The sequence below is a fragment of the Cydia pomonella genome, chromosome 11 (genome assembly GCF_033807575.1).
Source record: "Cydia pomonella isolate Wapato2018A chromosome 11, ilCydPomo1, whole genome shotgun sequence".
In the NCBI taxonomy this organism is placed as follows: Eukaryota; Metazoa; Arthropoda; class Insecta; order Lepidoptera; family Tortricidae; genus Cydia; species Cydia pomonella.
The window spans coordinates 13,814,249-13,839,205 of NC_084713.1; the positions used below are offsets into that span (position 1 = coordinate 13,814,249).

General features: G+C 36.1%; 3 protein-coding genes across 3 annotated transcripts in view; 1 reads left to right on the forward strand and 2 right to left on the reverse strand.

Moving 5' to 3' along the window:
• Positions 1-800: 800 nt before the first annotated feature.
• On the reverse strand, positions 801-4,994 carry LOC133522914 (procathepsin L-like). The gene is made up of 6 exons (XM_061858395.1): positions 4,841-4,994; positions 4,406-4,608; positions 4,101-4,248; positions 2,734-2,939; positions 2,157-2,349; positions 801-1,154 (listed from the first exon to the last, which is right to left on the reverse strand). The coding sequence occupies exons 1-6, from the start codon at positions 4,925-4,927 to the stop codon at positions 993-995; spliced, it is 999 nt and encodes a 332-aa protein (XP_061714379.1). The 5' UTR covers positions 4,928-4,994; the 3' UTR covers positions 801-992.
• Positions 4,995-7,598: 2,604 nt separating this feature from the next.
• Positions 7,599-16,433, reverse strand: LOC133522915 (procathepsin L-like). Its single transcript, XM_061858396.1, has 7 exons — positions 16,361-16,433; positions 13,204-13,297; positions 10,652-10,854; positions 9,627-9,765; positions 8,757-8,962; positions 8,083-8,275; positions 7,599-7,805 (listed from the first exon to the last, which is right to left on the reverse strand). Exons 2-7 carry the CDS (start codon positions 13,291-13,293, stop codon positions 7,641-7,643), a joined length of 996 nt encoding a protein of 331 aa, XP_061714380.1. The 5' UTR covers positions 13,294-13,297; positions 16,361-16,433; the 3' UTR covers positions 7,599-7,640.
• Positions 16,434-18,139: 1,706 nt separating this feature from the next.
• Positions 18,140-24,957, forward strand: part of LOC133522932 (glutamate receptor ionotropic, kainate 2-like) — a 116,702-nt gene continuing 109,884 nt past the window's right edge. Inside the window, exon 1 of the mRNA XM_061858419.1 lies at positions 18,140-18,591. The gene's annotated coding sequence lies outside the window, so the exon portion shown is untranslated. The remainder of the gene's footprint in view (positions 18,592-24,957) is intronic.

Here is a 24,957-nt window from a genome sequence, read left to right on the forward strand (position 1 = left end):
TTAAAAATAAATGAATTACCATCCATAAATAAGTAGTAATTCTACTAACACGTCGGCCATAATTCGTATTTTTTTAAATCACATCAAACTTCTCACCTAGCCTCGTTTTCCTCTAGGGACATTGACATAAAATCTTTTAGCAGAGATATACGAGTATAATAACCTAATCAAATTTAATTGTTCTTAAAATAAATGAGGATACAACTTTCTGTTTTGTTACAAGTTTTTGTGATGAACATAATAATTCTCACGTTTCAGAAAATTATTCAATGCTATTGTGGTATTTTTGGTTACGGATTGGTTTTAGTGTCATTGGCCATAAAAAACAATAATACCTACATTATCGCAATAAAACCTACTTAGTTCATATACGAATCATATACATAATTTGAATTCTTTTAGATTGATATGCCTGCAATTTATAATGTAATATGTATAATGAAATAGTTAAGTCTAAATCTACATCGTGTATTTTTGATACGACCGTATAACCAAACTGTAGTTAGTTTAAGCTTTAATGAAAACACTTTCATAGGTTTTATTAAAAACAGGCGACTTTTATTTTTCTATATAAAATAATTAAGTAAGCTGTATCTTTACTTTCTCTTAACTTAAAACGTCGCATTTAATAACGCGATGTCGCACAATAATTATTCTGTGGTAGTTAAAAATAAATTTAAAAAATCTTTCAGAATTGTTTTAGTTATAGCACTAAAACCTACGTCCAATTTAAGTTTGCGGTTATATCAAAAATACACACTGTATAAGAAAATGGTATCAGTAGGTATTCAAATTCATAAAATGTTAAAAATTTCCAAATTTAATATCAAAAAACTTCAATACAAACATTATAAACTTTTTATTCTAAGTTCCAAATGAAAACCAGGAAAATCAAAGTGTTTAAGCGATTTCTCTATTGTAAGTAGTAAACTTCTAATCTCCATTTGATGGAATTCAGGGGTTCGCAACATTAATGGATGATGTTCTCGGAATCAGACAAGGGGATACGAGGCAAAACTGGCTATACCGCAGTTGTTGTCACGGTTCCGCGCCATCTTGATGTAGCCATTGCGACCCCATCTCTTGCCCCAGGAATTCTTCACGATCCAGTAGTCACCTCCGTTCACGTCCGTGCCGTATCCCACAACTAGAACCTGTGGACATGAGTAAACTTTAATGTGTGCCATTCATTATCAATATTACACCTCTAAAATAATATCTATATAATATATATACCCAATAATATCACAGAGATAAACGTCACAGAGATAAGTGAAAACAGAGGGCCTACCGCGAACCACGTTCGACGTGTTACCTCTCTGTCGCGCTTGTAAATTCGTACGTAAGTGTGACAGGGAGACAACACGTCGAACGTGGTTCGCGGTAAGCCCTCTGAGGCTAAGTGCGAGTCGAACTACGCGCATCAAGGGTTCCATACTACGCACATTTTTTCTTAAGTCCGACTCATGCTTTACTGCAGACATCTATTAGGTTTTTCTGTAATCTATAGATTTAAAGAATTATTTTCGTTATTTTTCAAAGATTTTACGCCCAGTAGTTTCGGAGATAAGGAAGGGGAAATCTATTTACATACAAAATAAATAAAGAAAATATCGATTTCCAAATTATTACACAGAGCTTTTTAATATGATTTATAAAACGATATAATTTGAAAAAAAAAAAAAAAGTTTTTCGCTATTACTCCTCCAAAAGGGGCCAACGGCCCTTCTAACTTTAGATATATTATTGTCAAAAGCGACGATTCTTCAAACAAAAATGTCACTTTTGACACTGACATATCCAATCCATATTGTATCTTTTGGAAAATCTGGACGCTCTTAAAGTTCGAATCGGGCCGCATATTTAAAATTTATTTATTTACGTGGCATGTTCGTCTTTCGGTCATATTGACTTGCATAAATATGTGGATCAAATTTCAACTGTAGAACAGTAGTTCTAGAGCAATTAGGCTGTGACAGACAGACGGGTTCGGTTTTTTCCTTTTGAGGTACAGAACCTTAAAAATAGTTTCACTACTTCCCTTAAAATAATATGAATTATAATATTTTTTTCTCTAGAAGTATACGCAATATATATGCTAAAATAAACGATTAATAACTAATTCAAGCTTATAGCGCATTTATGAATATGCTTACCGCGTGGTTGTGTTTGTCAGGATTGCAAGCCATTTCATAGTATACCCCGTCTCCGTAGTGGTGAATTGACGGCAAAGAGTTAATGCTTACTGCTATAGGACCAACAGTTGCCACCGCCTCCTTCAACTTGTTTTCATCTCTCGGAATTTTTACGTATCCTTTGTCGGTGGTGCCTACATTATTGGGGTTATATCTGTAAAAAAATAAAGTATAGGATTTAAATCATTCTTATGTCAGAATCAGAATCAGAATCATTTATTTTGCTAGAACATTATACAGATATTACAATTTGTCATGTCAGTAGATAGGTTACATGAATGCATGTTCTGCCACACTTGGCATGCAAAACTTACACTAGGTAATACATTTAGTATCCGTATACCTAATGTGTCTCCTCATAAAAGGATCAGTCATTCGCGGGGGCAGAAAATGAAAACGTTTCTGACTGGTCCTGCTGTTGTTCTTTTTCGTATCCATCCTCCGGCATTTTGCAACCATTGTTGTTACAGTGGAGGTTGCATCACTACAGGATAGATGGTATTGGTATGTTGTTAATACAGTCCGCGTATTATTTTACCTGCACTGGCCATTCTTTGCTTCATAGGGATATGAAGCCTCAGTATTGATCCCGCCATTGTCATGAATGTACTGGAAAGCATTATTCATCCATCCGCCTCCGCAGCCACGACATCTGTAGTTGCTCGTACAATCGATCAAGTTTTGCTCTGATAGAGATATCAAACGATTAGTCTTCATGAAAACTTGGCCCTCAAGAGCCCCCGTCTGTTAAGCAGAAAAGATTTATAAACTTGCATACCTGAATATTTATTTCGTAAAAAAAAAAAGTAGTGTAAGTACGAATACTAGTAGAGGTACATTATGTGTTGGTAAAATTGAATTATAATGATAATAATAATGATTCCTTTTTAAATAAAATATCATTTTTTTTAATAGGCAGAAGTCCGGTTTTATATCCCATAGTCCATCGTTTTCACCCAATAGCCTATAGTTCATTTTACATTCCATCAACTCTCAATAGCCCTTACATCCCGGCAGTCAGACTCGCGTTCCAAGGTTTCGTCAATCACAGAATTCTTAAAAATGTATTTTTTTTTTACGTGGAACGTGAGTAAAACGTCTTTAAAAACCTACGGGGTCGGATATAACGAAACGATTGTCTGATGACAATCCATGATTGGCTAGGCCGCCCGGTTATTTGGTTTTCTATGGTAGGCAGTGGCTGCTTAAAGTTGCAGTTTCATTTCATGAATCTTTTGACAAATGGCTGCTAGAGACGGAGACCCAAGAATTGACTTATTTATTTATTAATTTAATACAACTATGGTTACACGGTATTACAGCATAAAAATATCAATACGCAGAGAAACTAAAGCTAAGTTTTTGTAACATTTCATTTCAAGAAAAATGTACATAAAATTAGGTACAAGATACACAGAAAGAGCAGAAGTAACACGTTACATAACATAAATATCATACGCCAACTGTGGAATGCCTATAATCCATCGTCTCACTATACTTCAGATATTCACGGTACACGGTCGTCCATCTCCATGCATAACTGGCCATAACTTGAAAACTTTGCAACTTTTACTAGGGTGTAGTGTAGTGCTAAAATACAAAATAATAGTACAAGTGTCTGAATGCGAAGGCCGAATGCCCAGCCCTGCGTAGGGCCGAAGACCCGGAGCGTCCAACATGTGCATGCTTCCTGAAAATTCTACAAGTATCTCGAATACGAAGGCTGAGCTGCGGGAGGTTAGTGCTTAAACAGCTGGTCCCGTGCCTCTTGGGCTGGCCTACCACTGGTGGAACTGTGACGTGCCATTTATGGGACACTCTGTATGTTTAAAAGTCACAGACAGTTATTGGCGGAGGGGTCATGAGACTCATAACCTTTAAAGAATTATACATTTTGGTACTTACAGTGCTGAAGGCCCAGCAGGAGCCGCAGTGTGCCTGCGTCTTGACCTCAGTCACTGCTCCCTTTTCCCGCCAGTCCACGTAATCGGGAATGTTCCCAAATGATGACATACGAAGGTCGAAAGCTGGTTCGTGTTGTGTAAAATTATCACTAAGGAGAAATCATTAAAATATTATTTGACACTCAGAGGCGCGTTTTATCTATTTTTTTTAGAAATGGCTATTTATCTATCGTTTTAATAATTAGAAAATTCAGTTTAAATTGATAACCTTCTTTTTTAAAGTCAGTTAAAAATACCTCAACTTACTCGATATCGGGGAGAACACCGTACATATCATGCTCAAACTCGTCTTCATCCAAGTCAGAGTATTGGTTCAGCTTGAGCTTGTAGGAAACCAGTCCTTTCTCGTAGCGCATGTTGTGCTGCATAATCTTCAACTGATTTTGAGTGTAAATTTGCAATCGATGCATTTCTTCCACCGCTGACTTATATCGTTTCTTGTGCTCTAACTAAAATAATAACAGGCGTTGAGGAAAGCGAACCAAAACTCTATCGGGGCCATTTCATCTACAGCGTTGTAGCGCAGTTGTAATATTGTAGATATTTCAACAATCAAATAAATATACTTTGAAATAAAATAAAAAGTTTGTAAAACGTATCAACAAAAAGATAGCTATATAGATATGGTTCATGATTTGGTATTGTGAAATAAGTCATATATTAATTATACTTAAATATTACCTTGAAATTTTCAAACGATTCCAAGTCGTCTACAAAGACTGCCATCACCGTGGCTATCACAAATACGAGCAAGAACGCACACCTCATTGTATTTCTGTAATAATAATGTTTATTTGTAATATATTAGCAATGCACAGGACTCAGCAGTATAGAGTAGAGAGTACTTATGAGATAATAAACACAAAATATACGTGTATATTATATATATAAATATACCTCGTAGATAAACGATATCAAGACGAAACTATTACATCTTGTTTTTTGAGCCGTAGTGGAATTAAATGAGTAAAACTTGTTATTATTTATGAAAAATAATAAAGAAATAACAATTACCTTTAAAATAATATTGGTATGTTAATAGGTAAATATTACAGTTGATATTAGACCTGACCACTTTCTACACCTACCTGAGAAGTTGTGCCCTCTGACACTGAAACAGTGACCGCTTCGCATCACAACCTACTTATATATACATGTTTACCTTATGTAGATTCCTATTTGTCATTTATTCAAATAAAACACTTTGGCATTTAAGATTTAGATAATGCATTTGTTTCAAGCATGTAATTATGATGAATGGAATGACGTGTAAACTGCCAGGCTTTACATTTTGACATTGATTTAGAATGTTAGTACATTCATATTTTCCTAATTGTTTGTCTCGTAACGTCTACGTGGAACTGAAACTTAAACTGAAACTAATCCATTATATTATATTTGGCTTGCGGTAGTTGTAAGACAAAAGTCTATTACTAATTTAATGTAAATATGCATATTTTTTACAGATTAGCGAGGCTTGGAATATTTTTTAAATGAATGGTTTTGTACATTAAAGATGACTCACAAGAACGGTCCAGGTCCGAGTCGAGGCGACCAATACTTCATTTTCTATAGAAAGCACCTCACGATCACCGATCACCCATCGTAAACAATGAAGTGTAAGATGCCTCAGCCTGGACCCGGATTGTTCTAGCGTGTATCATCCTTTGATTTTGGTAGACAAAATAGCTTATGAAATATCTTCTCACATACGATATAATTACATTCAATTATAGGCATGCTGCGGACAATTACTTCCACTAAAGGGTAATTCCACGAGACAGTAAATAATATAGGTAAAATACTTATATGGCGTATATCCAATGCATTCTGTTAATTTATTAATATAATTTTTTAATGTAGACAGTACAGATAAATTTATTTGTTACAATCCTTTTTTTAGCCTTTGACATAAATATTGTTTATCAAACTTGTTTTCTATGTATTGTATGCCTTTAAATAAAGTACCTTGTTCTGTATATAACTAATTTTTGACCTGAATCGCAGATTGTGTTAGGATATACTCATTTTACGATTGTAATAAACTAATTTGTAGTTATAGTTCAACTGTATAGTTATTATTTTAACATAGTTATTAGTAAAGTTTTAATTACTACCCGTTATCTTTCTCCCAAAACATAGACAATATTCGTCTTGCCCGTTGCCAAGTACCTAGCGTATACATTCCAGCGTCTTTTATACATTGTTTTCGACAAATTCAGTAAAGATGCGCCTGAAAAAGGAGATTCCGGAAATCCAAAAAAACAGTTTCTGAATATTTTGGAGATACTTGTTTTCTGCTAAAGGCAGCCGCACTGTATCGTCAGTTACCAATTCTTTCGTGTGTTCTTACATTAATTAAGCAAATTTAAGTGTCTGTATGTCTGGCGTAGCCCTATAGGTAGATATCTGGATACTTTTTGCACATTTAATTAATGTAAGAACACATGAAAGAATTGGTAATAGTATTTTATGCAACAGTTGTATAAGAAGGGTCAAAAAAGGCGAGTGGCGTGAGTTACAATGTGAGCCGGAGCCGAAGGCGTAGGCGAACATTGTAAAGGAATACGCCACGAGAATTTTTTGACCTACTTATACAACGTTGCATACAATATTTTTCCTACGAGTCAACAAAAATAAATCTTAATTTAGGTAAACAAATTACAGCAAAAGTATATAAGCCTCATGAGGCCCTGGTACTTGCTACTAGCTAAATAAATTTTTTGGACAGTTTTTTCTCAATTTTGGCCACCATAGCCTACGGAGACTAACAAGCAACGCTAAGCGGTCTTCGTAGTCTATGGGTGTTGCTATATTACGGGTGTCACATGCGTGTTTCTGACTTATGAAGTAATTATTTTTACTATGCAACCAAATGAATATTTTGTAAGTTGGCAGCAATGCACTTAGTTTAAAACTGTATTCGTTTTGGTTTTGTTAGGTTGGTAGCCATTAATCGCAGTAACGTTATAGCTTATAAAAGCACAAGAGCTGTTATGAGGAATAGACAATATAGACTTTTCTTGAAACCTTTTATGTATGTTCTTATATTCGTGTTAATGAATGCATAAATGACAGATAACAGTAGAGGAGTAGGAAAATGCCTTTACAGTCTCGTGGAATTACCCTAAACGCGCTGATATTATATCGCTTTTTGGCCGCACCGAAAAAATGTTTGATTAATAATTAATTGTATGCAGCTAGGAAACAGGAAAAATGAGGCAAATTATGATATGAAGATTTTATTCAAGTATTACGAATTGGAATAAAAACCATTTTTTTTATTTTACGCTTTGTTTCCCAAGGATCAACATTTTCCAACAATAAACACTACGTTGAGGTTAGGATTTAGAATGGAGTTTCAATTGTGATGTCGGGTCTTTGGGACTAACGGGATTTAAGAAAATATTTATCGTAGAGCAAGAAAAAAGCTTTGGAGTAAAAGGTCGTTCCCAAACTACACATTAACTTCCTCATAAAATTATTCAACAGTTGGATAAGAAGCGGCACTAGCGATGCCGCAGTTGTTATTACGGTTGCGCGCCATCTTGATGTAGCCATCTCTGCCCCATCCCCTACTCCAGGAGTTCTTCACGAGCCAGTAGTCACCGCCGTTCGTGTCTGTGCCGTAGCCCACAACCAGAACCTGACAAAGTTACTTACATTAACTTCACAAGATATTTAAAGGTACCTAAGTCATTTGGATTCAGACTGCACCAGCGTTTACTGCTGTTGTGCAGTATTTTAATAACGTTGATTTTAACATTTTCTGCAGTAATGCGAAGTCGACGCAGAATGAAAGTCGAAAGCAATGTTGCGCCGCAATACTATTGTTATTAAAAAATCATGAACATTGAAAACCAACTTTACTCTTGAAATATCTAAATTACAATATTTAGGTAGCTACAGCCGTGTTAGCTTACCCCGTGATTGAGTTTCGAAGAGGAGCAATCCTTTTCATAGTATACTCCATCTGCGTAGTGCTGGAATGCGTGGCCCGCATCTATGGCTACTGCTATAGGTCCAATGTTTGCTACCGCCTCCTTCAGTTTGTCTTCATCCTTTGGGATCGTCTTGTATCCATTGTTAGTAGCGCCTGAGTTTTTGGCATTATACCTATTAGGAATTATATTTTTCAATTATTAGTTTACGAAGAATGAAGAGAACGAATGAAAGTTACCAGGTTTTAGGCGGTTGGCCACTTATGGCCAGCCACCTCTGTCGTAGGGCTAATAACCGCTAGTGTAATCTCAGACAATCTCTCTCTGAAAATCATTATCTGCCTTTCTATCGCTCTTGCATATTCGAGCGATAGAGAGACGGATAATTCGATGTTTATGGTAGGCTAACTGATGGTTCTTTGGTTCTGAAATCCAGAATAGAACTTCACAAAAAAATGCGAAAGGGAAAAATCACTTGATCGCCGACAAGATGGCGCTGGAAACAGTTGAATTGAATGAGTACAGCGAAAGACTGAGCCTAGTGGCACGCCTACCTTTATTTGTTTTATTTTAGCGTCGATATTGTACACTCGTACAGTGTATATTATTGACTGATAATATAGGCCGCCTTGTTTAATAAATGCTTAGTTTCGTACCTGCATTGGTCATTCTTCGCTTGATAGGGATATGAATCCTCAGTGTCAATACCACCATTATCCTTAATGAACGAGAAGGCGCTGTTCATCCAACCGCCTTGGCAGCCATGGCATCCGTATTTGCCCACACAGTCGACCAAGTTTTGCTCTGATAGGGGTATCAAGCGATTGTGTTTGATGAAAACCTGGCCTTCGAGAGCGCCGGTCTGTTTATCCAAGAAGTTATCGTAGTTAGAACTTTTTTATAACTGTGAAAGTAATCTTCATTCTGGTTCGAAAATGTATGAGCAATTAAATTGTGTATTTCATCGGTACAGAATACAGATTGTACTGTCCGATCCGAGATTCGTCAGACTTCTCGTTCTCCTATGAGTGTCTATATCACTTTTAGTCTCGTTTAGAGAGATAAAAGTTAATTAATACATACATCAGAGTAACATGTGCCAGAAAAGTAAAGGTTAAAGGTAAGGTCGGCAATTGACTTTGATTTTGATCCTTATTCTTTCACTGATATGTGTTGAATTAGCTAAAAATCAAAAAGTGGCGCCATTTAATAGATTAAAGTCCAAAGTTATGGTGACATCGTTTCGAGCGATGGCGCCACAAACTTTACGTTGTGCACGGTAAGATAGCGCCACTTTTTGATATTTAACAAATTTAACACATATCAGTGAAAGAATAAGAAAGTCATATGGCGTTCTAAAAATTTTAATTATGTGTCGAAAGATGGCAGTAAATTTGCGTAGCTACTAAGTCTTCTTTGACAAAACACCTCTATTTCAAATTATCTTTCGTGATATTAAAAAAAACTGTCATTGATTGATTTGACACATTATATACCCACTAAGGGTATAATTAGGTTTGACTCACGGTACTGAAGGCCCAGCAGGATCCGCAACTTCCCTGGTCCTTAACGGCCGTCACTGCTCCCTTTACACGCCAGTCCACGTGATCGGGAAGGTTCGTAGCTGCTCTCTTAACACGTGAACCGTGACTTGTAGAATTGTCGCTAAGGATTTAACATAATTAAGTATTAGTAAATTATACTTACTTGAATAGCTTACCCATATACCTACTATCCAAAAAATTTACCCAACTTCAATCAAAATAGCAATCTATTTTAATCTGAGGAAAATGATATATATGATGTATATTTTTGTTAGATTATACTTTAAAGAAGCGGTAAATTCGCTTGGAAATATATAACGTGACTCAACTTTCCAGCAGTCGTAATTTGATGTATTGCGAAATAATCACTCACCATTAACGGGAATTCTAACGCGGGGGTTCACTTTGAACGTAGGTACAGTCGACGTCAAAAGTTTACCTACACTTTTGCATCTTACTCTTTTGTAATAAGGCGAAAAATGTAAACATATCATTGACGTCAACTGTACAAAAATGACTGAACTGAGAGATGTCTTAAGACAACAGCTTGAAGTAAAAATGTTATGAAGTGTATGTATATAGTGTTTTTTTTTTGCAATTTTAAGCTCCAACCAAATTGAAAACTAAAATTTTATGCTCATCGACGTAGAGCTTATTCGCCTGGATCTCTATTTACTCCCGTCATGCATGCATGCCATAATGTTACGAAAAACACTTCTGTATCTCGAGTTTCTTATAAATGATTTTAATTTATTGTACATAAATAGATATACATATACAGAAGTGTTACGGTAACTTTACAAATGCTAAAGTTTCATACTTGAACTTTCATCGATATTCAACGATATTCTGATTTAACACGATTTTTACATAGGACGGCATTATCCTCGTGGTCTTGGTCGTCTCGGAAAAGGACTCAGTCGTGTTGATGGTAAGCTTAAGTATACGCAACTAAGTCCCGTTAAAGTAAATAATAATTTTACGATAATATCGGCAACCTAACTTACTCAGCATGGTAGATGAGTCCATTCATGATACGGCTAAATTCTTCATGTTCCATGTCGGAGTATTTGTTCACTTTAAGCTTAAAGGAAGCCAGTCCTTGTTCAAAGAGCTCGTTGTGTTGGATTATCTTGTATTTGTTCAGAGCGTATATTTCCATGCGACGCATTTCTTCTGCCACTGACTTATAAACTTTTTTGTGCGTTAGCTAAAGCAAATATCAATGTGAGAATTTCAAGAATTAATGAAAAAAGTCTTTATTAATACAAATAAGTACTTTTCACATTAGAAAATTTAGTTTCTAATGCAAAAATATTATTTCAAGTTAAATATTCAGTTATAAACATAGTTCATATCTTAGGGCCATGGGGTAGGTACACTGCATATAATAGTACATTACGATACAAGTGCGAAAAATAGGAAATTCGAAACGAGTGGCGATAAATTAAAACACGACCGAAGGGAGTGTTTTAAATTGACACGAGTTGCGAATTACTTATTCGCACATGTATCGTACAACGTTTTACAGTACATATGGCCCTTTAAATGTTCGACACAGTAACGTAATATGCTAATTTTCGTACTAGTGCGGTAAAGTAGCACCATATGTACTGTAAAATTATTTATATTAGATCATATGTACAGCGATGATGTCCAAGTGTGCGGAAATCAACCTGGATAGAAACCTAAAACATCGACATAAGGAGTGGTTCAGAAAAAGAGAAGCAGCACATTATGTGGATTTTTCATTTTATTTAGTGATAATTTTTAAGTAGAGCATTTTTTGTAGTATCTGTAAATACTATTCTATACAATTAAATACAATCGTATTTAAAATAAAAGGGCGAATTGAAGTTTTCGCCTTTTATATTACATGTCTGCTTAGCAGACTTTTTGAACAGCGTCTTTAGAGAGAATTTATGAGGTATTTCTCATCAACATAGCTTTTTCTTTAAGTTTGATAAGCGAATTAATACGTTATTAAATTGTCTTATGTCCGATATTGCATTTTTTTGATTTGACTTCACTTTGAGGTAGTTACATGGAATTTCCATTTTTGTGTATTTGCGATTTTTACAAAAATTAGTCTCCCATAGAAAAACCTCTGTCAGAGATTAGATTGGAGAGACTTCCTGACTACTCCAGTTTATTGGTATAATTTACTCGTAAGATGATATTCCTAAAAGCATACAAATAGTTGTGAAAATTGAAATTCAAGTGTGGCATTGCGGAAAATGGCAGGTGAAGATTGTCAAATTGTGTTGTACAAAATGTTATGAAGTACATTGCAATAAAAATGTGAAAACTCAAATAAGCTAATATTTCTCAATATGATTTTATTGTTGTTATATAGTATTTTATTTACAGATTACCAAAAAAAAACTACTACATAATTAGTAAAAAATAAAAATATATACTAGATAATTCACTGCCACTTTTTATTGAACCACTCCTTATCAACTCAGATAGTCAGGCTGCTCTGCTGGCACTAGAATCCCTCGAGTCAAACTCAAGACTGGTCCATAACTGTAATACCAACTTAAATGCAGGTACTGTCAGGAGTCCGAGGAGACTGCAATGCACGTTCTCTATTACTGCGGACCAAAATCAAATTAACCTACTTAGGGCGGCAAGTATTGCAACCTTATGAGGTACAAAACATTACGGCCCAAAGAAAATGGAATTTTCTACATTCAACGGGCATTAGTAATGAACTTTAAAGGGCCGCCACAATGGATCACTGCTTGGTCGACGTAGCACTCAAATAGGCCCACACCACGCAATATTTAAAAGGAAAAAATGTACAGCGAGGTGCAAATGTGCATACCCACTTTATCATATAGATGTGCTATATAAACATAAACATAACTTTATAACATTGAGAGGATTTCGGATTATAAAGCTACATTTTTCCATTCAAAACAAGCGCCCTTTATTATAAACAATATTTTCAACGTATTAAAATACATTGCTACTTCCACGAATGTAATATTTAGAATGTACTAAATATGATGAGATTGTCTTATGTATATGCTGCGCGATGTCAGTTTTACGACATCGGCATCAACAGTAGTAAAACTCTGGATATAAGATATATGTACGTAGTTTTAATCCTTTGACAATAAAAGTTTCTGACCAAGTCCCTAATGATGATGATGATAATGGTATCCTGTTATCCCTCATCAAGGACAGGGCTCTCAGAAGGGATTTCCCATTATTCACGGTCTAGCGCGGTTACGTCCAGCTCCGCCCAGCCGAGGTCAGCTGATGCAGCCTTCTTTTTCCACTGTGCGTCTCCAGGTGGTACGTGGGCGATCTTGCCCCCTCTTTCCGGAAATTTGCAAGTCAGCCATTGCTTGGATAGGTGGTTGTTTGGCCTTCGTAAAACGTGCTATCCAGCGCCATTTGTGCTGAAGTGTCTCCTTAGCTAAAGGGTTTTGTCCGGTTAATTCCCATAATTTAGTGTTTGAGATGTTCCGTGGCCAGTAGATACCTACCAACGATTTCCTAATACGCTATCAAATAAAATCACACAAAAATAGCCAAAAATAGTTACCTTAAAACTTTCCCACTCCTTTTGCAGTAAATCTACCAAGGATGCCGACGCTGTCGCGATCACAAACAGAAGCAGGATACCACACTTCATTTTACTTTTAAACAAACATAAAATTTAAATACATACCTGTTACATACTATAAGAAACCTTAATTAACTCGAAATGACATATGAAAACGCTTAAGACTACCTATTTAAAATGATAGAATTGAATAATTTTCATTTCTTAAAATCGTTAAAGTTTTCTTTGAATATCGTTAAAGATTAAAGGAAAGAAAAAAAGGCAAGCGAGAACGGAAACTTAAGTAGGTATAATAAATCTTACTTTAGAACATAACTGTTCCACTGCCGTTTGTCTAGACACTTCGGAAATATACCTATAGTGACAATTTAAGTGTATTATAACAGCAAGACGCAAAATTTTTACTCGTACTGCTACACCTAAAGCGTTGATTTATAGTTTATGAGTAGCGTTAGATTTTAGGTTAACATTACTGAAAAACACGCCTCTTTTCGTTCACTTATTATTAAAGTCCAAAACTAGTGACTTAACCGATTGGCTACCCGATTAGAAGTTTGCTAGATAGAAAAACAAATCGGATCTTGCGCTCTTGATCACGGTTTACTTTACTTTATATGAAATTACAGCAGGGGCGGATTAAGAAGGCGCGGGGCCCTTAGCACAATAGATCGCGGGGCCCCCTGGTTTGAAAAAAAAAGATTAAGTGCGAGTCGGACTCACACCCCGAGGATTCAGTACCATCACAAAGTTTTTACGATGTCTTAATTTTTTTCGACTCGTTCTCGATTAGTTTTTAACATGTTATGCAGTGTATTTTTTAGGGTTTCGTAGTCACCTAGAAACTCTTATATAAGTAGTTTCGCCATGTCCGTCTGTCCCTTTGTCCGAGGGTTTGCTCCGTTATTTTTAGTGCTAGATAGCTGTAATTTGCCATGGATACATAAATCATGCATTGCGACAGAACGGGTAAAATAAAAACTATTAAAAAAAATTAGGTGTAGGGTATGGGATACAAAATGTTTTTACTTTGATTTTTTTTGCTTTGATGATAGTTAGCGTATGGATGGATAAGATCTTTCAAAACGAATAACGGTCTCCAAAAACCCTTTTTTTAAGTTATTATTTTCGGAAATAATCGCTCCAAAGGAAAAAAAAAGGTGAACCATGGGCCGCAAAAATAAAAAAAAAAACCGTGAAACAAAAGCTTAATAAATACTTTCAATGAGAACTATAGCGAAAATGATCGGTTTAGTCGCTTTTGGGTTATTGCAAAAAATCTTCTCTTCTTACTACAAAGACGTACAAAGCGCTGCAAAGGTTACTCCCATGCTTGTAATGTAATGTAAATGATACTTACAAATAGCCACCGTTTGGCCTTTTTTGACTGAATGGTAACAATAATAAATATAAAATAAAAAGTAAAATTAACGGAGCCCCTACTCAAGAAATGTTTTTTTTATTGTGTCTGTAGTTCGTGTCATCCAGGAAGCCGCGCCCCACTCCTCCTCCCAATCGCCTATAGTACCTACAAGTGTGGTATGCAACCTTTTACTAGTCTGTCTATACACATTAATTAGTAGACATAACTACTACATTGCCAAAAACTTGCAGATTTGTACTATAAGCAATTAGGAAGAAGAGCGGGGCACGTCTTCGTGGATGACACGAACTATAGGTATATGACGTCATTTAAAATCCGAAGTATTTTCCTTATTTATTTATTTTAAGGAATTCCGATTTTTTTAATCCGTTATTTTTTTATTTAGCCATTTTAAACTAGCCGAATCTTAATGAATTTGTCACAGTTCCTTTCTTCTATATAGGTTTCCTCCTTACCTTCGGTTTTCATCATCAGATCAGGTCGATTTTGCCAAATTTTGACAAACGGTCAAAAAACTAGTTTGCAGATGGTTTGCAGATTTTGAAAACAACTTACGAGTATTGCAAGTTAAATAAAAGCATGTAGAGATACTGTTTAACAACATCAATATTATTAAGTTTAACAAATGCTTGTAAAAATAGTTGAAAAGTGAGTCGGACCTAAGAAGTGGGAACTAATGGCTAAGTGAGCCAAAAAACAAGGCCAAAGGCTTAGCTCCACGAGCTGAATATCCGGACCACCCGATTTTGTAGCGTTCCCGTGCGAAGCTGAAGGCCAAGCTGCAGGAAAGCAGAGCCTAGAATGAAACCCATGCCATAGTATGAACGAGGCCGTAGGCTGAGCTCTGTATAAGGGCGGAGGCCCGGAGCGTTCTATCGCGGCGTGCCACCATGCAAAGGCTGAACTGTAGGAGAACAGAGTTTGGAATTGAGCCAAGGTGATCTCGGCTCGCCTGCTGCTCGGCCTTAGTTCTTGCTCGAAGGTGCGACTTGCTGGGATGCTTTGGGTATCGGGCCCTATGTAGGGCTTTACATCCGGCATATGCGAATGCAAAGCCCTGCATAGGGGCCCCGCTGTTTTATTTTTATAACATTTTGACAATTAGATCATACCTATGTACCACGGCTTTGCAGCAACTCGGCATATTTTGGGTGCCCGGCCAGCCGTAGAGGAGCGCGTCCTTTGGCCTACTACGGGCTCAAAGCTGATCATAATTAGGCATTAGCTGTAAGGTGCAATTTGTTATTTGAAATAATAATAAATAAATAAATCATCCTTCATTGTTTTTCACTAATATGTTTTTAAACACAGTATCTTCTTTTGTTCGTTTCCGAGCTCTATGATTCTTTTGTTTATTTCCTGCAGCTTAGCCATGCACAAAAGTTTTGAGACACTGCACCATCGGTTTTCTGCTAAACTCTGCTCTTGTTCTTTGCGTAAGCCTAAAAATTCTTTAAATTTGTTATCTTCATAATAGACAGGATAATAAAATAATAATAATTGATCAATATTGTTACTGACTTACGAAAAAAAATACATTGTAAATAAAATGTGGTAGTACAGGATCCGCGAAGTGCGAGTTCTACTTGAACTTGGCCAATTCCGCGTGCCGAAATCGCATGGTCAGAGTCGGAGCGCGGGGCCCCCCTAGGCGCGGGGCCCTTAGCATATGCTTTTTCTGCTGTTCGGTTAATCCGCCACTGAATTACAGTTATTATAAAATTAGAATAATCTAATTACATAGAAGTTACAGACCTGGAGACTTGTGTGGTGTTACTAAAATATATGTATTTGACCACAAGAGTGACCACTCGGAATGACAGTCAACTTATATATATTTGTACCTATTTACCTTTACAGCCTGGATAATACTCGTACAGTATATTCAGCATTATGCCTTAGATAAAGCATTTGTAAATTGTTTGTGATAAATAGTTTGACGTGTAAACTACGATTCACGTGTTCGTCTTATTTTAATACTCGTATTACCTATTGTCAACTGTAATGTAAATTCATTCGTCTGTAAACTAAAAAACAAGAACAAATAAAAATATATAGGTACGCATAAACGGAATAAACATATTTTTCTATGGGTCACTGAGGTTTTAAGTCAAATATTTGAACAATATTGAGAACTGTTTCATAACATAAGCCTTCGCGAAGGCATCTCAACGGAAAACGCCAACAGTCTTCAACAAAAAACGTGAGTAGCCTATAATAAATCGATATGTGCAAGCTTCACAGAAGGTACGGAAAAGGTATATATTTTGCTGAAATCAGATGAGGTGCAGGGATGGCAAAATAAGCGTGCGACATATAGCTGGGTAAAACTATTGGACGGAATTTTTCTTTGTACCGCCGACTTTATGACGTCACAGTGACTACCCCATCATTTTCGCGCTTGTCATCTCATATATTTGTATTCAGGACATCATACTCAATGCACTGATACCACAGCAAGGAAGGTGTATTTTTAGACCTGATACCAAATATACATATATATGCGATGTCTTGTGCCAAAATCAATTTCTAGGAGACTTTTGGACCAATTACCGATCTAGTGTAATATGATCCCACCAAAAACATATCATGTAAAGTGTCGCCAAGATCAACAGGCGCATACAGCTTTTTCTCAAACTTGAGTTACGTCAAATTAGGTCCGGAATACTACATATCAGGTGCGATGAGTGAAGATGATATGTAAAGGAATTTCATACTGCCTTACACACCTAGAATTGAAAAGCAACCTTCTTTTGTTTGTTAACGTCAAATTGTGACACAACGCTTTGGCGTTCAACCATCAACAAATATAGGTACGGTACGGTGATCTGTTGTACATATTCGTTGCTTAGCAACGACGGTGGCGCTTGGCGGTTGATTAAATTTTTTTGTTTTAATTGCAAGTTTGAGAAAAGCACTATACAAATCTCGGTGAGAAACGGGGTTGCCTGCCGCGTATCTCTATCTGGCTTCGCTACGCTCAGCCGTATATATCTACTTGGCCTGCATCCCTACGTTTCCCGGCCTCTACAGTAATATACTATTACACTAAATAGTTATCAGATCCCGTAGTAGGTAGGTACTTTAACAGCTCTAAATCTATAAAGCCCATATCTTGTTCATACAGTACGGCTTGGCCGTTTCGTTGCTGTCATATGGACAATCCCGTTTTTGATGACACGCATTTTATAAGGCTCGGACAGTGAAAATTAAGGTACTTATATAATCTTAAATAGGTAGCCTAATAAAATTTGGTGCTTTTGATAAGTCTACTTGACTATAATAATATGGCATCCTAAAAATGTCAGCTCTCTAGCATTATGCTAACCGAAACTAAGAGGGTTCGAAAATATGACGAAACGTGCTGAGAAAAGATATGTACTACATTTTGCCGTTGGTTCCGTCTTGGTGGGGGCACGGCCGTGCCCCCAGATCAATCCCTGTGTCGGACTGTTTTGCTTTTTTGATATTTATATTCTGTAAGCGCTAGAGCATTTCAAACATCGCAAAAACGGCCTAATTGACTTAAATTTACGTAGCGTAAAATAAAAGTAGATATTTATAATAAATTTCAAGACAGACAGACAACTTGGTCATTAGTGGTTGGTTGGGCGTACAACCATATCGGATGGAATATTAGCACGACATACAACAATTGACAATAAAGGAGCCATTCACAAAACCATCTACATATTTGTGTGAATGCGTCCGCGTGTACACGATCTCGCAAACATCATTGTAGCTAACGCAGCGAGAAAAGAAGGTATTGAGCATATAATAGTCAGCGTCAGTGACTTCAAAATATTTCATTATTTCAGTAAATCTTTTTTCTTATATCTACTACTATATACTAACATTAAAATTAAACTAATGCGGCGCGCAGCAGTACGCGAAGCACGGCCGACGTGAACGTTGCTCGCACTGTTAGTCCTTGAGACAGGAGACCTATGCTCACCAAAACATGTCGCGTGAGTGACTAAAAACACGTAAGTTTAATTTTATCGTAAAATTTGTTTAGGTAATATTTATAATCATGGCTATAATCACTTCTGTGTCGACTCTAGGTAAAATCACTTCTAATTTAACCAATCAAAATTATATCGAATATTACGATTATCCTGGAATAAGTATCAATCGATTGAATAATACTTATATTATTATAATATATTCAGTAGGCGCTCGCACACGCTTGCAGTGCATTACTGAAAAACATAGTAAATTCTACGTAATATGCACATGGTACAGATTGCAGATTCGGATAATCAGTGCTTCGCCCTTTATAAATATTGAACTTTGGTAATAAAAAAAAATGTTTTATTTTTGAAATAAAATAGGTGTTACATACGAATAACGTCATAAATTATTTTGCATGAATTTTCTGCTTCTGATCAGATATATGTGTATGTTTCAATTATAGTGGATTTATTCGAGAGTCCTGAAAGTGCTTGCGGGTAGAGTCTGCGAATGCTGCCGCCTGTATATACAGTTACTATTTTCTTAATGTAAAACGTTATATTTATTACAAGACTGATTCAATAAATTACCTATATACCTTATATAAATAAAACCAATTAAGTTCAAATACGAGGAGGATCGGCTTGGAGGATACGAGTAAATAACTACAAAAAGTGATCCTATAAGGGTTCCGTTTTTTCTTTTTGAGGTAAGTATGGAACCCTAAAAATATGTATCTGTCGCTAGGTTTTTGTTAAGTATTGCAGGCTGACGTGGAGTCAGTGAAAAATCCTTTTGTCGTTGTTCATTAAGCGTCTGTCATATCTAACAAGTCGTTGATAATTGTTTGTCATTTTGATATTATGAGTTTGCAAGAGAAATACAAAATGCAAAAGTGGTATGCTAATCATAAACTGAAATTGATGTCATGTTTCTTTTTACTATATAGAATAGAATAGAATAGAATATTTTTTATTCGTAAACACAAACAAGACACATTAAATTACATGATATAACAAAAACAAAAAAGTATAAAGTGCCACGAAATGGCCTCATCTCAGCATGTTGCTGGTGGCTTCCAGCGCTGATCTTCCGATGAGACCATCAAGTGAGAAAAATCACGATAGGTAACAGACAAGAACGAAAAAGACATAAAATAATATAGAGTGAAGAAATTGAAAAATAGATAAAAGATAACGACTAAATTAATTAAGTAAATATTATTTATATATCAAGCATCGTAAACATAACACTGTATCGGTCCGGTCCAACCATACCTTGGCTGAACATTACAGCTGCATACGCAACAAGCGCCAACGGTAGCTACACGAAATAAAAGGCAATGACAGACCAGACCAATATCGAGCGTCCAATATATCAATTTACAAGATTTTTGTATTATGAAAACAGCATCAGAGGAAGACGAATACTAACATAATAATACTCAAACAAGTATGGCATAACAGGAGTGGTGAACTATTGCTATGTAAAAGGAACAAAAACTTGTGGTAAGCGTAAGTAAAAGCGTACAAACTACAGGCAGCTACTATATAGGCAGTAAGTCTGTAAGCTTCCTGGTTATGTTGGTGATTAAGTAAATACTGTTTCAGCTTTGACTTAAAACTATGAATACTTTGCAGGTTTCTTAAGGGGGGAGGGATGTTATTCCAGACCTTCGACGCGGCGTAGCGAAAACTTTCCCGAAAAGCAGCTGAGGCAGTTACAGTTGAATCCCACAGTTACGGCGTTCGCGGAGCTTACTACGACATAGCTTATTGAAGAGATATGAGGGGGTTTTATACTTCATTACACCAAAGAGCAGACAAGCGAAGTGAAGTTTATGACGGTGTTGCATTTTAAGGATATTATGGCTATTCAGAAATGGAGTCACATGAGCTCTCAGCGGAATATTAAAACAGAAACGAGTACAGGCATTATGAACACGTTGAATGAGCCTTTTTGTTTTAGCAAGAAGCCGAGGCCCAAACACTGCATCCACATAATTCAACTTTGATAGGACAAGTGACACAACTAGTTGACATCGCAGGTTTTCGCTTAAATATGGCCGAAATTTATATAAAACCTTAAGCTTATAAAAAAACTTCTAATAGCCGCAGCAATATGCTTCTCATAACGTAGTCCGCAATCCATTATGAGACCCAAATTACGCGCTTCATACACCCTCTCGACTGGTGTTTTCATCAACTTAACATCCGCTGTAATACTAACACCAGCCAGTTGTTGCCTGCTGCGAAACACAAGGTATTTAGTTTTGTTTGCATTAAGCAGCAGGCAGTTTTCTGTGGCCCATGATGCTATCGTGGTGAGATCTTGATTTAATTTATCTATTGCACTGTCAATAACGGCTGGCTTACATGATATATATATACTTGTATGTCGTCTGCATATATGTGGTATTTGCAATATGTGATGTGAGACCTTATATCTGCAGAGTATAATATGAACAGGAGCGGACCGATTACCGATCCCTGAGGAACTCCTCTTGTTAGTTGAACCTTTTCAGAAAATTGTGAAGAACCGTCACTACAACACACTTTAACAATTTGTGATCGATTATGTAAATAGCTTTCAAACCACTTTACAGTTTTATAATCAAAACCATAATAGCTCAATTTGGATAGGAGCAGATTTCTATTCAAACAATCGAAAGCCTTTGAGAATTCAAGGACTAAAAGAGTGCACATTCCTTTGTCTTGAGCATCCAAAATGTTATCAGAGACATCGAGTAAAGCAGTCATAGTTGCTACGTCCTTTCCGAAAACCTGATTGGACATCCGGTAGAATATTGTTGTTTTCTAAGTAGGCAGTTAGCTGTGTGCATACAACTTTTTCTATTATTTTGGATAGACAAGGTAGTATACTTATAGGCCTATGAACGGGTTCGATACCTTAGGCAGAGGATTGACTACTGCTAATTTCCAGATATCCGGAAAGGTGGATGGATGGATGGATAAAAATGAAATGGATGGATGGAAATTAGGCTTGTAATAAAATCAATTGTGTATGGAAAGGTTAAAATAAGCATGTTTAGATTTATCCCATCAATACCCTCAGCATTAGATTTATGTATATCTGACATTTATGTATATCTGTTAGCCGCGTAAGCTGAAGAAACTGGTTCGATTCCTGCCTCAGCCACCGGTACACGTCGTCGCTTTTTTTCTGGTAGTATAGATATGTTGGAGAATGGCTTAATCATGGCATACGAGTATATCCCCTTTAATAAACTAACTGTGATGCTGTCTTTGAGAAATAGAGCAAACCAGGGTGTTACTTACAATGCGTGGCGTTCGATCCAGTGTCTCCAAGGCGTCATAGAGTGCGCTGTCAAAACAAGTGACATTCAGAACAACTGCAGTACATTAGTGTCAATCAATCAATCTTAAGACGAGAACGAACGGGAGAAGATGACATCTGTGGCGGTTCCTGGATCAAATCCACTAGTTTGCTTAACATAAGAAATGTAACATGTGCTATGATTTATAATCAGTCTTGTTCAATAAATACTCACAGAGTTGAATATTGCATTTTATTGAAAGCCCATCAATAAACAGGCGGACATCCTCAAACCCGTTAACATTCTACAATGCCTGAAAACTCGCCTCTTTAACCAATGCCTCTGCCTATTCAAACAGCAGACCGAATGAGGAGTGGGTGCAATGCCTAGAATGCAAAGGCTGGTCACACGCAGATTGTACTGGAGGTGAGCTGCAATACGTTTGCCATAATTGCCTATCAGATTAGATTTAAATTTTTGACTGATTATAATATGATTGATCTCAAAGCGATGCAATAATTACTTATAAGATATAATTACTTGTGGAAAGGTTATACGTTGTTTGTTGGTACTTGATGTGCTAAAAGATGATTAAACTACTTTTTGAAAAAAAAAAACATGTTTCATTTATTTATAATATGTGTAATGGTATTTTTTAATACTCAAACAGTCTAAATACATAACTGTCACAACTTTCCTCTGTACCTATCACATCTTACCTCAGTGATAGGGGAGTTGGGACAAAGGGAGTATCTTTGTTTTTGTTGATTTTCTTGGAAACCGTAATACCTACTTTACTTAATTTTGATGATTGTTTTGGATAGGGAAGGAATGGTGTTACACTTGTTCACATAGGTCGTAACTGTGGTATGTTTCGGAAGCGAGATATTCTCCTAAAATTAAAAATTGTCAAAACCCTCCTAGGTCTCCCCTACCTATGAAAAATCGAAATATACAATTGTTTCAAAAATAAAGTATTTGTTACAAATGAGATTTAGCATTATTTAACAATTACAACACATGTATCCTATCTAGTTCATTTCATAATTTATATAGAGTAGTGTGTCTACTAAAAACACAAATCAATAAATATTTAATAAAATAATTTGATTTGTTCCCTAGAGATATGCTAAGTTTTGAGAATAAGTGAACCCAACCGCTATAGTGTCAGCTAGGTAGTATTTTTATATGATTGTCAAGAAATAAACTTGTTGATTTCCATTGATTTGTAAAGTATTTATGTTTCCGCATTTTTTGCTTAAAATTACGACTTAATCCATATATGTTGTACATTGTGTACACGAATAAGGAAAAGAAATATAAGAACGTTCTGTCAGTTTTCATCTACTACTTTCTCATTCACGATTCCATAGACATCACGTTAAGTTGATTCTTTCACGAACATCAGTACCCTTAGTGTAAATATTTTCGACAGCGAAACGTGACGTACGCGTTTGCGTTAAGTGTCATTTTGTATGAGATTTTTGACTTTCCAAAACGTCCCGCTTGGCACGCTGTTCAAAAACCCATACAAAATGAGACTTAACGCAAACGCGTACGTCACGTTTCGCTATCGACTAAATTTACACTAGGGGTACTGAGCATTTGATGTGTAAAAGTATATTATTATCCGTAAATCGTTACTTCCCATCGCGGCTCAAGCAGGAAAAAACTAAGACTAGTCAAATCATATGTAAACACACCGAAAAATATGAAAATCGTTTTATACTTGCATGTATAATCTTTGCATAGCAACTTCATATTTTATTAGTTTATATAGTTCTAAATACCTATTGTTAATTCAATATCTTCTTCTTTGGAGAAATATGGAGAAAAGCTGTCAAACACGCCATAAGCGTTAGTAACGAAGTTTAATATAACAATTTTATAAACGACTCATTTTTGCTTTAGAGTTTGTATCTGTGCGAGCCCAGTTATGAGGCGAGGGGAAAAAGGGTTCGAAGGCAAATCCCCGCATTAGTAATAACACTACGCCGTAGCACCTGCTACGAACTCAGCTGTTATATTTTCTTTTTCCTCCTTCTATTCTCCTTGAAAAGTCGATTCTCTAACGAAAATTGTATTAGAAGGGGATTGGAACTTCTTGAATTAAAAAATATTTTTTGTTTGTAACTAAAATCTGATAGTTAAGGGCTCGCTAGTTATTTATTTGCTCGTCTGTCCCTTGCGTTATTCTAACAGGTTTATTTTTCAAATTGTACTGTTTGTGTACCGACTGTACTCTTGAAAGCTGTGTGAAACTATTCAGGCAGGGTCCTATACACAACATATATTGATTTTTACTCTACCATGTGTTCTACAAACTCATTAATGGCACTGAAAAACATCTCAATTTCCTGAAGCTTAAAAAGCACGTATAATTTAATACACTTTACTTAATTAATCTATTATATCCAACGAGCTCGGAACTATCATACGTAATTACGTTTTCCCAGAAATCCGTGCTCCACGAGAGAGTCATCATTAATAAGATTATTGCAGTATTTTCGTGCCCTCAAGTGCCCTGGGGCATAATAATGTTTATTCATAATGATGAATGTGACCCGAAATTACATGCTTCTCGAGAAAGATATTACCTATTAAGAGAAACAGGTCATATTTTTATTACTCAGCTTCATAATATTTTTGTTTTCACATTACTGACGGAACGAAGAGTGAAAATATACATAATGTTTGAGGTATGAATGTGTGTTATACGTCTGATTTATTTAAAAGCTAGACTTTAATGACGTAAAGGGATTTCAACGGAGGTGTACCTCAAGGGAGGAGTAACTCAAGGAAGTTGTCGTTACATTAGGTTTGGTACAGGAAGTAATAAACAATAAAGTATGACTTATGCTATATCGGGTCGGAGCTTCCAGCGCTTCGTTTTCTATGTAAAGCACCACGTGATCACCGATCAGCCGTCATAGAAAATGACGTGTCGGACACCTCGGCCCGGGCCCGGCCCGGTCTAGCGTGAGTCATCCTTAAGTATCACATTTAACTCAGAAGATAAAATTAAATTGGTGCAAAATTAATAAACATTTTGTTAATGTAATTAATTTTATAGAAAGCTTACTATTTAACTTCATGAATA